The 15,133-nt window shown below is 43.0% G+C and overlaps 1 protein-coding gene and 1 pseudogene across 2 annotated transcripts in view; one reads left to right on the forward strand and one right to left on the reverse strand.

The window, feature by feature from the left end:
• The window catches only part of PSTPIP2 (proline-serine-threonine phosphatase interacting protein 2), a 101,560-nt gene that overhangs the window by 46,989 nt on the left and 39,438 nt on the right, over positions 1 to 15,133 (forward strand). For both annotated transcript variants that reach the window (XM_033177852.1, XM_033177851.1), the window contains exon 3: positions 13,359 to 13,436. In XM_033177852.1, coding sequence (XP_033033743.1) covers positions 13,359 to 13,436 — 78 coding nt within the window. The remainder of the gene's footprint in view (positions 1 to 13,358; positions 13,437 to 15,133) is intronic.
• Positions 4,259 to 5,914, reverse strand: LOC117063945 (annotated as a pseudogene).

A 15,133-nucleotide genomic window follows, 5' to 3' on the forward strand; every position in this document is an offset into this window, starting at 1 on the left:
GCCTTGGGACTCTGTACTCTTCCCCATAAGCTCCTGGACATCCCATGGTCCACCTGCCCTGGCTACAGCTCTGTTTCCGAGACCCTCACTGTGGTCGGCTATGTCTCAGGACAGCCTTAAGAAGGACAGATTGCCAGGATGGGAATGACAGATTCCTTCATGCATTAGCTGGTAAAGTTGTGAAGCCATTATGTACCATATTAGTTTTTTAGGGCTGTTGGGACAAATTGCCTCTAACTGAATGGCTTTAAATAACAGCATTTATTCTCTCACAAGTCCATAGGCCAGTAGTCCCAAATCAAGATGTTGGCAGAATCATGCTGTCTTGAAGTCTTTATTGGAGAAGGTGTTCCATTCCTTTCTCTTGGTTTTTGGTGTCATCAGTAATCCTTGGCATATCCTGGCTTGCAGCTGCATAACTCCCATCTCTTCCTCCATCATCCTGTGGTGTTCTTCCCCTGTGTCTTCACATTGTCCTTTTTTTTTTTTTTGAGATGGAGTCTCACTCTGTCCCCCAGGGTAGAGTTCAGTGGCATGATCTCAGCTGACTGCAACCTCCGCTTCCCAGGTTCAAGCGGTTCCCCTGCCTTCGCCTCCTGAGTAGCTGCGACTACAGATGTGCGCCACTACACCCTGCTAATTTTTGTATTTAGTAGAGATGGGGTTTCACCATGTTGGCCAGGCTATTCTTGAACTCCTGACCTCAGGTGATCCACCTGCCTTGGCTTCCCAAAGTGCTGGGATTATAGATGTGAGCCACCACGCCCAGCCCACATTGTCTTCTTGTGAGGACACTAGTCATACTGGATTAAGAGGCCACCCTACTCCAGTATGACCTTATCTCAATGATTACGTCTGCAAGGACCCTATTTCCAAATAAGGTCATAGTCTAAGATGCTGGGGGTTGAGACTGCAACCTGTTTTGTGGGAGGAACACCTGTGCCCAAAAGAATGTACTGGAAGCTGAGAGCAACATGGGAAATAGAGTATTGGGATGGGAGTTTAGACACCTGGGCGGACTTCTAATCCTGGCTTCCTCACTAGCCAGCGCTGATATTATTCAAGGCCCTAGACCTTTCTAGGTTCCAGTTCCCTTAGTTGTAAAATTTGGATTGTACGAGATGTTCTGTGAGAGCCCCTTGGATCTAATTCTTCCCAAGGAACTTATTCAGTTGAGGTGCTGTGAATGGCATATACAGTAAAATTGAGAAAAATATTTAAGTGTCAGGTTTTATGGCAAAAGGATTTCATCTTATCTGTTCACTCTGATTTTGGGGCAACCTGGAGCACTAGATTGAGGATCATCCTGAGGCTGCTTTCAGACCTGATGGAAAAGGCGATATCTGATGATGTTTGTCATGGGTTGTTTTTCCTTTCTTTCTTTCCTTTTTTCTTTTTCTTTTCTTTTTTTTTTTGAGATGGAGTTTCGCTCTTATTGCCTAAGCTGGAGTGCAATGGCATGATCTCGGCTCACTGCAACCTCTGCCTCCTGGGTTCAAGCGATTCTCCTGCTTCAGCCTCCTGAGTAGCTGGGATTACAGGTGCACACCACCACACCCAGCTAATTTTTTTGTATTTTTAGAAGAAATGGGGTTTCACCATGTTAGCCAGGGTAGTCTCGAACTCCTGACCTCAGGTGATCTGCCCGCCTCAGCCTCCCAAAGTGCTGGGATTACAGGTATGAAGCACAGCACCCAGCCTGTCATGGGTTGCTGAAGGGAAAATGGCACATGGATTATTCCTGTTCTGGGAATTTGGATAGAAGCGAGGTCAAAGGGAGTTGGGGTTTTTAAGGAGAGCTTTGTGAAGTGTAGCCAGCTAAGTGCTAAGAGGTATGGTATTGCCTCTTCTATTTCCTGTACTATTTTGTACATTTTCATCTGGCCCTTGTTACATGATAGTAAACTAAAATATTGGTTTACATCTCTCTCTTCTGCTAGATTATGAGCTCCGCTAGGCAGGTCTCATCTTTCAGTCACCTCTGTGTTCTTAGCACCTGGTATGATGCCTGGCACATTGTGGATGTTCAATAAATGACAAATTGATGATCAGATGAGACAGAAAAAATCGGATAGGTGGTAGGAGGGTGATCTAGATAAAGGCCTACTTATTCAAGCGTGATTTCTGTGATGTTCTAGTAATTCCTTCATTGCCTGCCTGGACCCATTGCTTCCCATTTACTGGGGAAATACCCTCTCAACCTCAGTGGTTGTTCCCTGGTTTTATGAGGCTGAGATTCTAGTTTCACTTCTATTAAAGCTCCTTCTTTTCTCCAAAAAGCACACCATGATGCTTGCTGGAACTCATTACTTCCCAGGTTCTAGGAGAACATCTTGTTTCATGGGGAACAAGATGTTGCCTATGGTATGTTTAGATTTATGATGCCTTCCTCTTACAAGAAAGAGACTGAGTGAGTGGTTTCTCATCCTGGAAACAACAAAAGATTCTGAAGAAATCTTAACGGATGTAATTCTGAGGATAAAAGGATAAAATGCCTGTATATTATGTATTTTTAAAAATGAAAATGGCCTGAATGTCTTTTTACCTGTAAAAATATTAAATGTCATTGTAGCATGTTAATAAATTTTTATATAGATATAGTGAACAGAGATTCAGAAAGTTAGAAATGGTTACTAGGGAGTTAAGATGCATATTTTTCTATAATTAGAGTCAGCTTCAGGTGTACTTTACATTGTCAGGAGCTGGAAAAACTTTAGAAGTAAAGTCGAAGAATGGAGGCCTGAGAAGAAACAGGGTTATTGCTGAAACTGTAGTACTGAGTACTGTCTAAGACAAGAAAGGCATGAAGGAGAGATCACTTGCATAGTCTCAGACAAGTAGATAGGGCTGCCCACAGTACCAGGAGCAAGATGAAACCAGATCCCAAAACAGCCATGCAAATGCACCTCCACCAAAGAAGGAGGGAAGGAAGGAAGAAAGATATCAAGGCAAAAGCAACCAAAGAACCAGAGCCCATAACTCAAGAACAGACAAAGCCAATCCAACATCTGGATAACTGACCCAAGTAGAAAATTTACCCAAAGGAATAGTGGAAGTATTCCGAGATATAATACAGGAAAAATGTCATGAAAGGAAGGACTAAATAGATCTGAAGGGCACACTATGAACCAGGAAACTCTGATACACAGTAATCAATACTGATTATGATTACATAAAGATCAATGTTAACACACATCCTGGCTAAGTTATTGAACTAAATAAAGAATTCTTCAAGTATGCAGGAAGGAAAAAACAAGTTGTCTATACAGAAATAATCAGGGGAAATTTGGGATGGCCCCAGGCTTCTGTACAATGACGGAAGCCAGTGGAACAAGTTCAGCCAAGTTCTGAGGGAACACTTAAGAACAGTCATTACACCAGTGAGGTTGTCAGTCCAATATAAAGGCCACAGGTAAATAGTCTCAAATATGAAAGAACTCAGGGAATACTGACCCCTTTCCTACCTTGAGCTATTTTGACAAAAGATTATGTAGTGATAAAATTTAGTCAAGCAAGAAATGAATCCAAATTAAAATCTTTGAGATGAATAATTATGATAACAGGACAATTATTGAGCCTCAAATTCATTTTAATAAATAGTTCAGACTAAACAACTGGGGGAAATATGATTGGAGAACAGAATATGTTATACACAAATGAAACAAAATGTAAACAATATTGAGGAGGTGGAAGTACAACAGTGCTTATTATCTAACACTTCCAGCATGCTGTCAAACATCTAAAATGGTCAAAAACAGAAATAAATTGTTAAAATGTTTGAATATCTCCATCCTCTTACTTTTTTTTTTCCAAACAAAAGCTGCCACATGTTTATTAAGACATTACTGGCTCTTAAGCATAGCTGGCTCTATAAATCATTTTCCACATATTATCACACATTTGGGAAATTTTCTGAGATGATATATCAAGACAGGCTTCTCTTGTGACTCAACTGGACTTCAAATGGTCTGTTCAGAAGTCTGAGTAATGGTGCAACCTATACCTCAGGGCCTTGCCCTTTTCTTTCTTTCTTTTCTTTTCTTTTTTTTTTGAGTCGGAGTCTTGCTCTTGTTGCCGAGGCTGGAGTGCAATGGTGCGATCTCAGCTCACCACACCCTCCGCCTCCTGGGTTCAGGTGATTCTCCTGCCTCAGCCTCCCAAGTAGCTGGGATTACAGGCACCTGCCACCACACCTGGCTAATTTTGTATTTTTAGTAGAGACGGGGTTTCTCCATGTTGGTCAGGCTGGTCTTGAACTCAGGTGATCCGCCCGCCTTGGTCTCCCAAAGTGCTGGGATTACAGATGTGAGCCACCGCGCCGGCCGGCATTGCCCTTTTCATTCCCCAAGGCAAAGTATCCACCTCTGAGAGAAAATTCCATGGTATAAACATGAGAAATATTCTTCTTTTTAATGACTGGGAAGTTTGAAATACTGTACAGGAAGGAAGATGAACCAATCTGAATGCTTCTTTCATTTTTTCTGAAGCAACTGCCAATATTTCTGTAGCAGGATTGAATGTCAGAGAAGTAACTGAGTTCATTATAGCTTTTATTGGCTTTGGGTTTGTTTCTCGGAGACAAGAATCTTGACTGTTTATATTTACTACTCCACAATTAGAACCACAAGCAACATACTGTCCATTCCTAGATGTGGCAATGCTTCATCCATATAAACTGCCTTAATCAACAAATCTGTTAAGGCACCTCCTTGAGTTCACATCCCAAACATAAACTTCTCCATCCTCCAAAGAGGCATATACTTTCTTACTATCTGAAGAGAACGTGGATACTGCAAGCCTTCCATTAATTTTCATGCTTCCAATCAGTTCTTTGGTCTTCATTGATAGCAAATGCAAATACTTGGCAGTGCCATTTATGAGTAAGAAGGACCCATCTGGGTCCTCTTACTTCAGAGCTCCTCACTATCTTCTTTCAAACCTCTCACTGGATGCACAGGAATTAATTTTCCAGCTAGCATGTCATAGACATAAAAAACCTTGCTGTGGGTACTCGTGGCTAAAACTTCTTCCCCATTAGCACTAAGACAAGCCTTAAAGATTGGAAACCTTTCCAAATAGGTGCTTTGGATTTTAGGATTTGTTCTTCCATCAACCTGAAATAGTGATACAGGTTATCTAATCCAGCGACAATCACAATCTGTGCACAAGGATGGAACTGCACAGATAAGATCTGAGCAGCAGTAGGACGTTCAGCATTAGCATGCTGGCAGTTCCTCATCTTCAGGATTCCTCTTGGAAGAGAAGTTATTGTGGATATGAAATTCCCAGTCCTTTGCAACAAAGCATCTTCATCCTCTTCACTTTCATCATCTGAAGATGTTTTCCACCTATTAGTCTCTGCCCAGGCAGGTAGGTACTCCTCCCACGGCATGCTTGAATTCTTAAAGTCTCTTCTTAAGGTTGTCTTTCTAAAGTTTACTTTCACTAGCATTTCTCATCATTATCTTTCCGAAACCGATTGTTCATCATGTCAACCATTTCCTCATCTTCATGTTCTTCATCCACCCAAACTGGCTTCTTTTGAGGTGCAAAATTACCTTTTGCTTCATTCTCCGCTTCTGAGTTACCCGAGTCTTCATATCCTTGAACCCGCGGGCCCCCGCAGAGGCCGCAGCCGCCCGATCTCGTCGTCTTCGATGTCGCCGGAGACCAGCGCCTCCAGGCACCGCTCCATGCCGTTAGCCCTCCTCCAGCGTGAGGCGGTGCCGCTGGCGGAGCGGGAGCCATCTCTCCTCTTCCGCGGCGGTTACCGCTGGGATGAAGGGGCAGCCTTTTCGGGCGGCCCGCCCGGCCCCGCTCCGGCTTTCCAGTCCGCCCTCGTTCTGGGCTAACGCTTCGGCTTCGCTTCGGTTCTCCCGTCCAGTTTCATTTGGCTCCTCAGTTCCCGCGGCATCGTTAGGTTTGAGGAGAGACGCAAGTGCTCACGTGGAACATCGCAGCGCCTGGGCGCCTCTTTTCTTTTTGAGGCAGTGTCTCGCTCTGTCGCCCAGGCTGGAGTGCAATGGCGCGATCTCGGCTCACTGCAACCTCCGCCTCCCGGGTTCAACCGATTCTCCTGCCTCAGCCTCCCAAGTAGCTGGGATTACAGGCATGGGCCACCATGCCTGGCTAATGTTTTGTATTTTTGGTAGAGGCGGGGTTTCACCATGTTGGCCAGCCTGGTCTCGAACTCCTGATCTCAGGTGATCCACCCGCCTTGGCCTCCCAAAGTACTGGGATTACAGGTGTGAGCCATTGCACCCGGTCATGTGGTCTTATTCTTTTAAAAGGTTTGTTGAGGGCGGAGCAAGATGGCCGATAGGAACAGCTCCAGTCTCCAACTCCCAGCGCGAGTAACACAGAAGACCGGTGATTTCTGCATTTTCAACTGAGGTACTGGGGTCATCTCTCTAGGGAGTGCCGGACAAGGGTGCTGGTCAGCTGCTGCAGCCTGACCAGCGTGAGCTGAAGCAGGGCGAGGCATCGCCTCACCTGGAAGCGCAAGGGGAAGGAAATCCGTTTTCCTAGCCAGGGAACTGAGACACATAACACCTGGAAAATCGCGTAACTCCCACCCCAATACTGCGCTTTAAGGAAACAGGCACACCAGGAGAATATATCCCACACCTGGCCGGGAGGGTCCCACGCCCACGGAGCCTCCCTCACTGCTAACACAGCCCTCTGCAGCGATCTATACGCAAGGCAGGCAGCGAGGCTGGGGGAGGGGCGCCCGCCATTGCTGAGGCTTAAGTAGGTAAACAAAGCCGCTGGGAAGCTCGAACTGGGTGGAGCTCACAGCAGCTCAAGGAAACCTGCCTGTCTCTGTAGACTCCACTCTGGGGACAGCCACAGCTGAGGTCCAATAGGGAAAGCAGCGGGGGCGGTGCAGAGGCGAACGACTCTGTCTGACAGCTTTGGGGAGAGCCGTGGATCTCCCAACGCGGAGGTTGAGATCCGAGAACGGACAGACTGCCTGCTCAGGTGGGTCCCTGACCCCTGAGTAGCCTAACTGGGAGACATCCCCCACTAGGGGCAGTCTGACACCCCACACCTCACAGGGTGGAGTCATCCCTGAGAGGAAACTTCCAAAGAAGAATCAGACAGGTACACTCGCTGCTCAGCAATATTCTATCTTTGGCAACCTCTGCTGCTGATACCCAGGCAAACAGGGTCTGGAGTGGACCTCAAGCAATCTCCAACAGACCAACAGACAGTCCTTCTGACTGTCAGACGGAAAACTATCAAACAGGAAGGACACCTATACCAAAACCCCATCAGTACGTCACCATCATCAAAGACCAGAGACAGATAAAACCACAAAGATGGGGAAAAAGCAGGGCAGAAAAGCTGGAAATTCAAAAAATAAGAGCGCATCTCCCCCTGCAAAGGAGCGCAGCCCATCGCCAGCAACGGATCAAAGCTGGTCAGAGAATGACTTTGACGAGATGAGAGAAGAAGGCTTCAGTCCATCAAACTCTCAGAGCTAAAGGAGGAATTACGTACCCAGCGCAAAGAAACTAAAAATCTTGAAAAAAAAGTGGAAGAATTGACAGCTAGACTAATTAATGCAGAGAAGATCATAAACGAAATGACAGAGATGAAAACCATGACACGAGAAATACGTGACAAATGCACAAGCTTCAGTAACCGACTCGATCAACTGGAAGAAAGAGTATCAGCGATTGAGGATCAAATGAATGAAATGAAGCGAGAAGAGAAACCAAAAGAAAAAAGAAGAAAAAGAAATGAACAAAGCCTGCAAGAAGTATGGGATTATGTAAAAAGACCAAATCTACGTCTGATTGGGGTGCCTGAAAGTGAGGGGGAAAATGGAACCAACTTGGAAAACACTCTTCAGGATATCATCCAGGAGAACTTCCCCAACCTAGTAGGGCAGGCCAACATTCAAATTCAGGAAATACAGAGAATGCCACAAAGATACTCCTCCAGAAGAGCAACTCCAAGACACATAATTGCCAGATTCACCAAAGTTGAAATGAAAGAAAAAATCTTAAGGGCAGCCAGAGAGAAAGGTCGGGTTACCCACAAAGGGAAGCCCATCAGACTAACAGCAGATCTCTCGGCAGAAACTCTACAAGCCAGAAGAGAGTGGGGGCCAATATTCAACGTTCTTAAAGAAAAGAATTTTCAACCCAGAATTTCATATCCAGCCAAACTAAGTTTCATCAGTGAAGGAGAAATAAAATCCTTTACAGATAAGCAAATGCTTAGAGATTTTGTCACCACCAGGCCTGCCTTACAAGAGACCCTGAAGGAAGCCCTAAACATGGAAAGGAACAAGCGGTACCAGCCATTGCAAAAACATGCCAAAATGTAAAGACCATCGAGGCTAGGAAGAAACTGCATCAACTAATGAGCAAAATAACCAGTTAATATCATAATGACAGGATCAAGTTCACACATAACAATATTAACCTTAAATGTAAATGGACTAAATGCTCCAATTAAAAGACACAGACTGGCAAACTGGATAAAGAGTCAAGACCCATCAGTCTGCTGTATTCAGGAGACCCATCTCACATGCAGAGACATACATAGGCTCAAAATAAAGGGATGGAGAAAGATCTACCAAGCAAATGGAGAACAAAAAAAAGCAGGGTTGCAATCCTAGTCTCTGATAAAACAGACTTTAAACCATCAAAGATCAAAAGAGACAAAGAAGGCCATTACATAATGGTAAAGGGATCAATTCAACAGGAAGAGCTAACTCTCCTAAATATATATGCACCCAATACAGGAGCACCCAGATTCATAAAGCAAGTCCTTAGAGACCTACAAAGAGACTTAGACTCCCATACAATAATAATGGGAGATTTCAACACTCCACTGTCAACATTAGACAGATCAACAGACAGAAAGTTAACAAGGATATCCAGGAATTGAACTCATCTCTGCACCAAGCGGACCTAATAGACATCTATAGAACTCTCCACCCCAAATCAACAGAATATACATTCTTCTCAGCACCACATCGCACTTATTCCAAAATTGACCACATAATTGGAAGTAAAGCACTCCTCAGCAAATGTACAAGAACAGAAATTATAACAAACTGTCTCTCAGACCACAGTGCAATCAAACTAGAACTCAGGACTAAGAAACTCAATCAAAACCGCTCAACTACATGGAAACTGAATAACCTGCTCCTGAATGACTACTGGGTACATAACGAAATGAAAGCAGAAATAAAGATGTTCTTTGAAACCAATGAGAACAAAGATACAACATACCAGAATCTCTGGGACACATTTAAAGCAGGTGTAGAGGGAAATTTATAGCACTAAATGCCCACAAGAGAAAGCAGGAAAGATCTAAAATTGACACTTAACATCACAATTAAAAGAACTAGAGAGGCAAGAGCAAACACATTCAAAAGCTAGCAGAAGGCAAGAAATAACTAAGATCAGAGCAGAACTGAAGGAGATAGAGTCACAAAAAACCCTCCAAAAAATCAATGAATCCAGGAGTTGGTTTTTTGAAAAGATCAACAAAATTGACAGACCGCTAGCAAGACTAATAAAGAAGAAAGAGAGAGGAATCAAATAGACGCAATAAAAAATGATAAAGGGGATATCACACACCACCCCACAGAAATACAAACAACCATCAGAGAATACTATAAATGCCTCTACGCAAATCGACTAGAAAATCTAGAAGAAATGGATAATTTCCTGGACACTTACACTCTCCCAAGACTGAACCAGGAAGAAGTTGAATCCCTGAATAGACCAATAACAGGCTCTGAAATTGAGGCAACAATTAATAGCCTACCCACGAAAAAAAGTCCAGGACCAGATGGATTCACAGCTGAATTCTACCAGAGGTACAAGGAGGAGCTGGTACCATTCCTTCTGAAACTATTCCAATCAATAGAAAAAGAGGGAATCCTCCCTAACTCATTTTATGAGGCCAACATCATCCTGATACCAAAGCCTGGCAGAGACACAACAAAAAAAGAGAATTTTAGACCAATATCCCTGATGAACATCGATGCAAAAATTCTCAATAAAATACTGGCAAACCGGATTCAGCAGCACATCAAAAGCTTATCCACCATGATCAAGTGGGCTTCATCCCTGGGATGCAAGGCTGGTTCAACATTCGCAAATCAATAAACGTAATCCAGCATATAAACAGAACCAAAGACAAGAACCACATGATTATCTCAATAGATGCAGAAAAGGCTTTTGACAAAATTCAACAGCCCTTTATGCTAAAAACGCTCAATACATTCGGTATTGATGGAACGTACCTCAAAATAATAAGAGCTATTTACGACAAACCCACAGCTAATATCATACTGAATGGGCAAAAACTGGAAAAATTCCCTTTGAAAACTGGCACAAGACAGGGATGCCCTCTCTCACCACTCCTATTCAACATAGTGTTGGAGTTCTGGCTAGGGCAATCAGGCAAGAGAAAGAAATCAAGGGTATCCAGTTAGGAAAAGAAGAAGTCAAATTGCCCCTGTTTGCAGATGACATGATTGTATATTTAGAAAACCCCATCTCAGCCCAAAATCTCCTTAAGCTGATAAGCAACTTCAGCAAAGTCTCAGGATACAAAATAATGTGCAAAAATCCCAAGCATTCTTATACACCAGTAACAGACAAGCAGAGAGCCAAATCAGGAATGAACTTCCATTCACAATTGCTTCAAAGAGAATAAAATACCTAGGAATCCAGCTTACAAGGGATGTAAAGGACCTCTTCAAGGAGAACTACAAACCACTGCTCAGTGAAATCAAGAGGACACAAACAAATGGAAGAACATACCATGCTCATGGATAGGAAGAATCAATATCGTGAAAATGGCCATACTGCCCAAGGTTATTTATAGATTCAATGCCATCCCCATCAAGCTACCAATGAGTTTCTTCACAGAATTGGAAAAAACTGCTTTAAAGTTCATATGGAACCAAAAAAGAGCCCGCATTGCCAAGACAATCCTAGGTCAAAAGGACAAAGCTGGAGGCGTCACGCTACCTGACTTCAAACTATACTACAAGGCTACAGTAACCAAAACAGCATGGTACTGGTACCACAACAGAGAAATAGACCAGTGGAACATAACAGAGTCCTCAGAAATAATACCACACATCTACAGCCATCTGATCTTTGACAAACCTGACAAAAACAAGAAATGGGGAAAGGATTCCCTATTTAATAAATGGTGCTGGGAAAATTGGCTAGCCACAAGTAGAAAGCTGAAACTGGATCCTTTCCTTACTCCTTATACGAAAATTAATTCAAGATGGATTAGAGACTTAAATGTTAGACCTAATACCATAAAAACCCTAGAAGAAAATCTAGGTAGTACCATTCAGGACATAGGCATGGGCAAGGACTTCATGTCTAAAACACCAAAAGCAACGGCAGCAAAAGCCAAAATTGACAAATGGGATCTCATTAAACTAAAGAGCTTTTGCACAGCAAAAGAAACTACCATCAGAGTGAACAGGCAACCTACAGAATGGGAGAAAATTTTTGCAACCTACTCATCTGACAAAGGGCTAATATCCAGAATCTACAAAGAACTCAAACAAATATACAAGAAAAAAAAAACAACCCCATCAAAAAGTGGGGAAAGGATATGAACAGACATTTCTCAAAAGAAGACATCCATACAGCCAACAGACACATGAAAAAATGCTCGTCATCACTCGCCATCAGAGAAATGCAAATCAAAACCACAATGAGATACCATCTCACACCAGTTAGAATGGCAATCATTAAGAAGTCAGGAAACAATAGATGTTGGAGAGGATGTGGAGAAATAGGAACACTTTTACACTGTTGGTGGGATTGTAAACTAGTTCAACCATTATGGAAAACAGTATGGCGATTCCTCAAGGATCTAGAACTAGATGTACCATATGACCCAGCCATCCCACTACTGGGTATATACCCAAAGGATTATAAATTACTCTACTACAAAGACACATGCACACGTATGTTTATTGCGGCACTATTCACAATAGCAAAGACTTGGAATCAACCCAAATGTCCATCTGTGACAGACTGGATTAAGAAAATGTGGCACATATACACCATGGAATACTATGCAGCCATCAAAAAGGATGAGTTTGCGTCCTTTGTAGGGACATGGATGCAGCTGGAAACCATCATTCTTAGCAAACTATCACAAGAAGAGAAAACCAAACACCGCATGTTCTCACTCATAGGTGGGAACTGAACAATGAGATCACTTGGACTCGGGAAGGGGAACATCACACACTGGGGCCTATCATGGGAGGGGGGAGGAGGGAGGGATTGCTTTGGGGAGTTATACATGATATAAACGTTATGCACATGTACCCTAGAACTTAAAGTATAATAAAAATAAAAAATAAAAAATAAAAAAAAATAAAAATAAAATTGTTTGTTACATGCATCTGTTCATCCTTCCTATTTGTATACCTGCAGAAAGAAATCCCTGTTACAATCATCATCAAATATGATTACTAATTAGTTTTAGTAATAGAATGGTCTCAATTATGTAAACATGAAAGTTACATATATGTGTATATGTGAGATACGGGCATGTAAATGCAGAGAAAAGGGACTAGAAAGCTAACTACCAACCTTGGCAGTGGATGCCCCTGGGGAGAGCAGTGGAGCTGGAAGAGAGTGGGAAGGTGCTGGCGTGTTTTAGACTGTCTACCTTTGTGATGTTGCAGTCTTTTACCGCGAGGATATATTCATTTATTACTTTCATTTTTTTTTAAATCTGAAGAAAAAAGTAGGGTAGATGAGCCTAAATCACTCTGTCCTAACCGTATGGTTTAGATAAGGCTGGGCTGGGACAAGAAGTGGAGATGGTGACAAAAAGCAGCGGGGAGAGGGGAAGGGGAAGGAGGATGTTTAGTGCTGGGAGTGACCCTGCAATGCCGAGTAACAATCAGTGTTTTTATAGGGCACGCTGACTACAGAGTTTCTTTCCTGAAATTCCCCTTCCTTTGGTACAGTTTAGTTGCGTATTTGAATTGCTTGTGAATGAAGGGCTCTATAGCATGGTAAAGGGCACTCTTAGAAAAGATGGAGGAAGGTTGAGCATTTCTTATTCCACTTAAACAAATGTTCAGTTTTACTGTAATGTTCACATAATGTTCATGTTAGGGACTTCCAACTGGAGAAGACCACCAGAGAGATGAGGGCCATTGATCTTTTCACAGTTGTTTCCCATCATATAGAGGGAGTCTTGCATTTTAGAGAATGGTGTTGTATCTGAGCTTCTACGGTCACAAGTGCAGTTTTGCTTTCCAGGGAAGGGTCATTGTGTCTTAACAACGAGTCAACTCTGAGAAGGACCCATAACCCTCTCTTCTGTTCCCCTAGGGCAGCAGTTGAAGAGAGATATGGCAAAGATCTGCTCAGCCTCTCTAGGAAGAAGCCGTGTGGACAGTCTGAAACCAAGTATGTACCAAGTTTTTTTTCTGGTTTCCAGGTTGGTTAATAATGCCCGGGAGCCCCTTCGCTTCAGCAGACAGAGTTAACCAGGAGGTTGAAAAAGAATTTTTGTTTTTTTGGAGATGAGGTCTCACTATTTTGTCCAGGCTGGGCTCAAACTCAAGATCCTCAGTCAGGCACAGTTGCTTTGCCTGTAGCCCCAGCACTTTGGGAGGCCAAGGTGGGTGGATAGCTTGGGCCCAGGAGTTCAAGACCAGTCTAGGCAATTTGGCAAAACCCCATCCCTACTAAAAATAGAAAAATTAGCCAGGCGTGGTAGCCCATGCCTGTTGTCCTAGCTACTTGGGAGACTGAGGTGGGAGGATGGTTTGAGCCCAGAAGGTAGAGGTTGCAGTGAGCCGAGATCGCGCCACTGCATTACAGCCTGGGTGTCAGAGCAAGACTCTGTCTCAAAAGATTTTTTAAAAAACGATCCTTACCCGTCAGCTGTCTAAGTCGCTGGGACTATAGGCATGTGTCTCTGTACTTGGCCTGAAAAAAATTGCAATTTTTTTTTTCTTATTTTCAATTGTGAAAAATCAAGACAAGCAGAAAAATGGCTAAAGTGGACTATGAAACCACAACCTGTTATTAATACCGTCTAAGTTTTTCTTGAAGTCTTTTTATATGTATACTTTTTCAATGATAGAGTTATATTACATATATTTATACTAGAAATTTAATAGAAGGGCTTCTTGTGTGTGTGTATGTGTGTGTGTGTGTGTGTGTACCGTATGTGTGTGTGTTTTAGAAGCAAAAGAAGAAAAGAGGAAGGGCAATGTCCTATTTGTCCCCATTAGGACCTCTGAGGGGACACAGACTTCTGGGCATCTGTGCAAGTGTTGATAGCAGAGATGCCCAGAGGGCTGTGTTGCTATTATTTTATAATGTCTATCCTAAGTAAAAAACCTGTAAAATTATATATAAAATATAAAATTATACATGTATTTTTTGGTTTGTGATAGCTATAGGAGATTTTGCACCATTTTAAAAAAACTTTTTTTTTTTTTTTTTTTTTTTGAGGTGGAGTTTTGCTCTTGTTGCCCAGGCTGGAGTGCAGTGGTGCGATCTCGGCTCACCACAACCTCCGCCTCCCGGGTTCAAGCAATTCTCCTGCCTCAGACTCCCGAGTAGCTGGGATTACAGGCATGCGCCTCCACGCCTGACTAGTTTTGTATTTTTAGTAGAGATGGGGTTTCTCCATGTTGGTCAGGCTGGTCTCGAACTCCTAACCTCAGGTGATCCACCTGTCTTGGCCTCCCAAAGTGCTGGGATTGTAGGCGTGAGCCACTGCGCCTGGCAAAAAATCTTTTATTTTACGTTTAGGGGCACATGTGCAGGTTTGTTATATAGGTAAACATGTGTTATGGGGGTTTGTTGTACATATTATTTCATCGCCCAGGTATTAAGCCCAGTACCCAATAGTTATTTTTCCTGATCCTCTTCCTCTTCCCACCCTCCACTGTCTGATAGGCACCAGTGTGTGTCGTTCCCTTCCACGTGTCCATGTGTTCTCATCATTTAGCTCCCAATTATAAGTGAGAACATGTGGTATTTGGTTTTCTGTTCTATTTTAGTTTGCTAAGGATAATGGTCTCCAGCTCCATCCATGTCCCTGCAAAGGACATGATCTCATTCTTTTTTATGGCTTCCTAGTATTCTGT

Source organism: Trachypithecus francoisi, unplaced genomic scaffold, assembly GCF_009764315.1.
Source record: "Trachypithecus francoisi isolate TF-2019V2 unplaced genomic scaffold, Tfra_2.0 Lachesis_group19, whole genome shotgun sequence".
NCBI classification, from domain to species: domain Eukaryota; kingdom Metazoa; phylum Chordata; class Mammalia; order Primates; family Cercopithecidae; genus Trachypithecus; species Trachypithecus francoisi.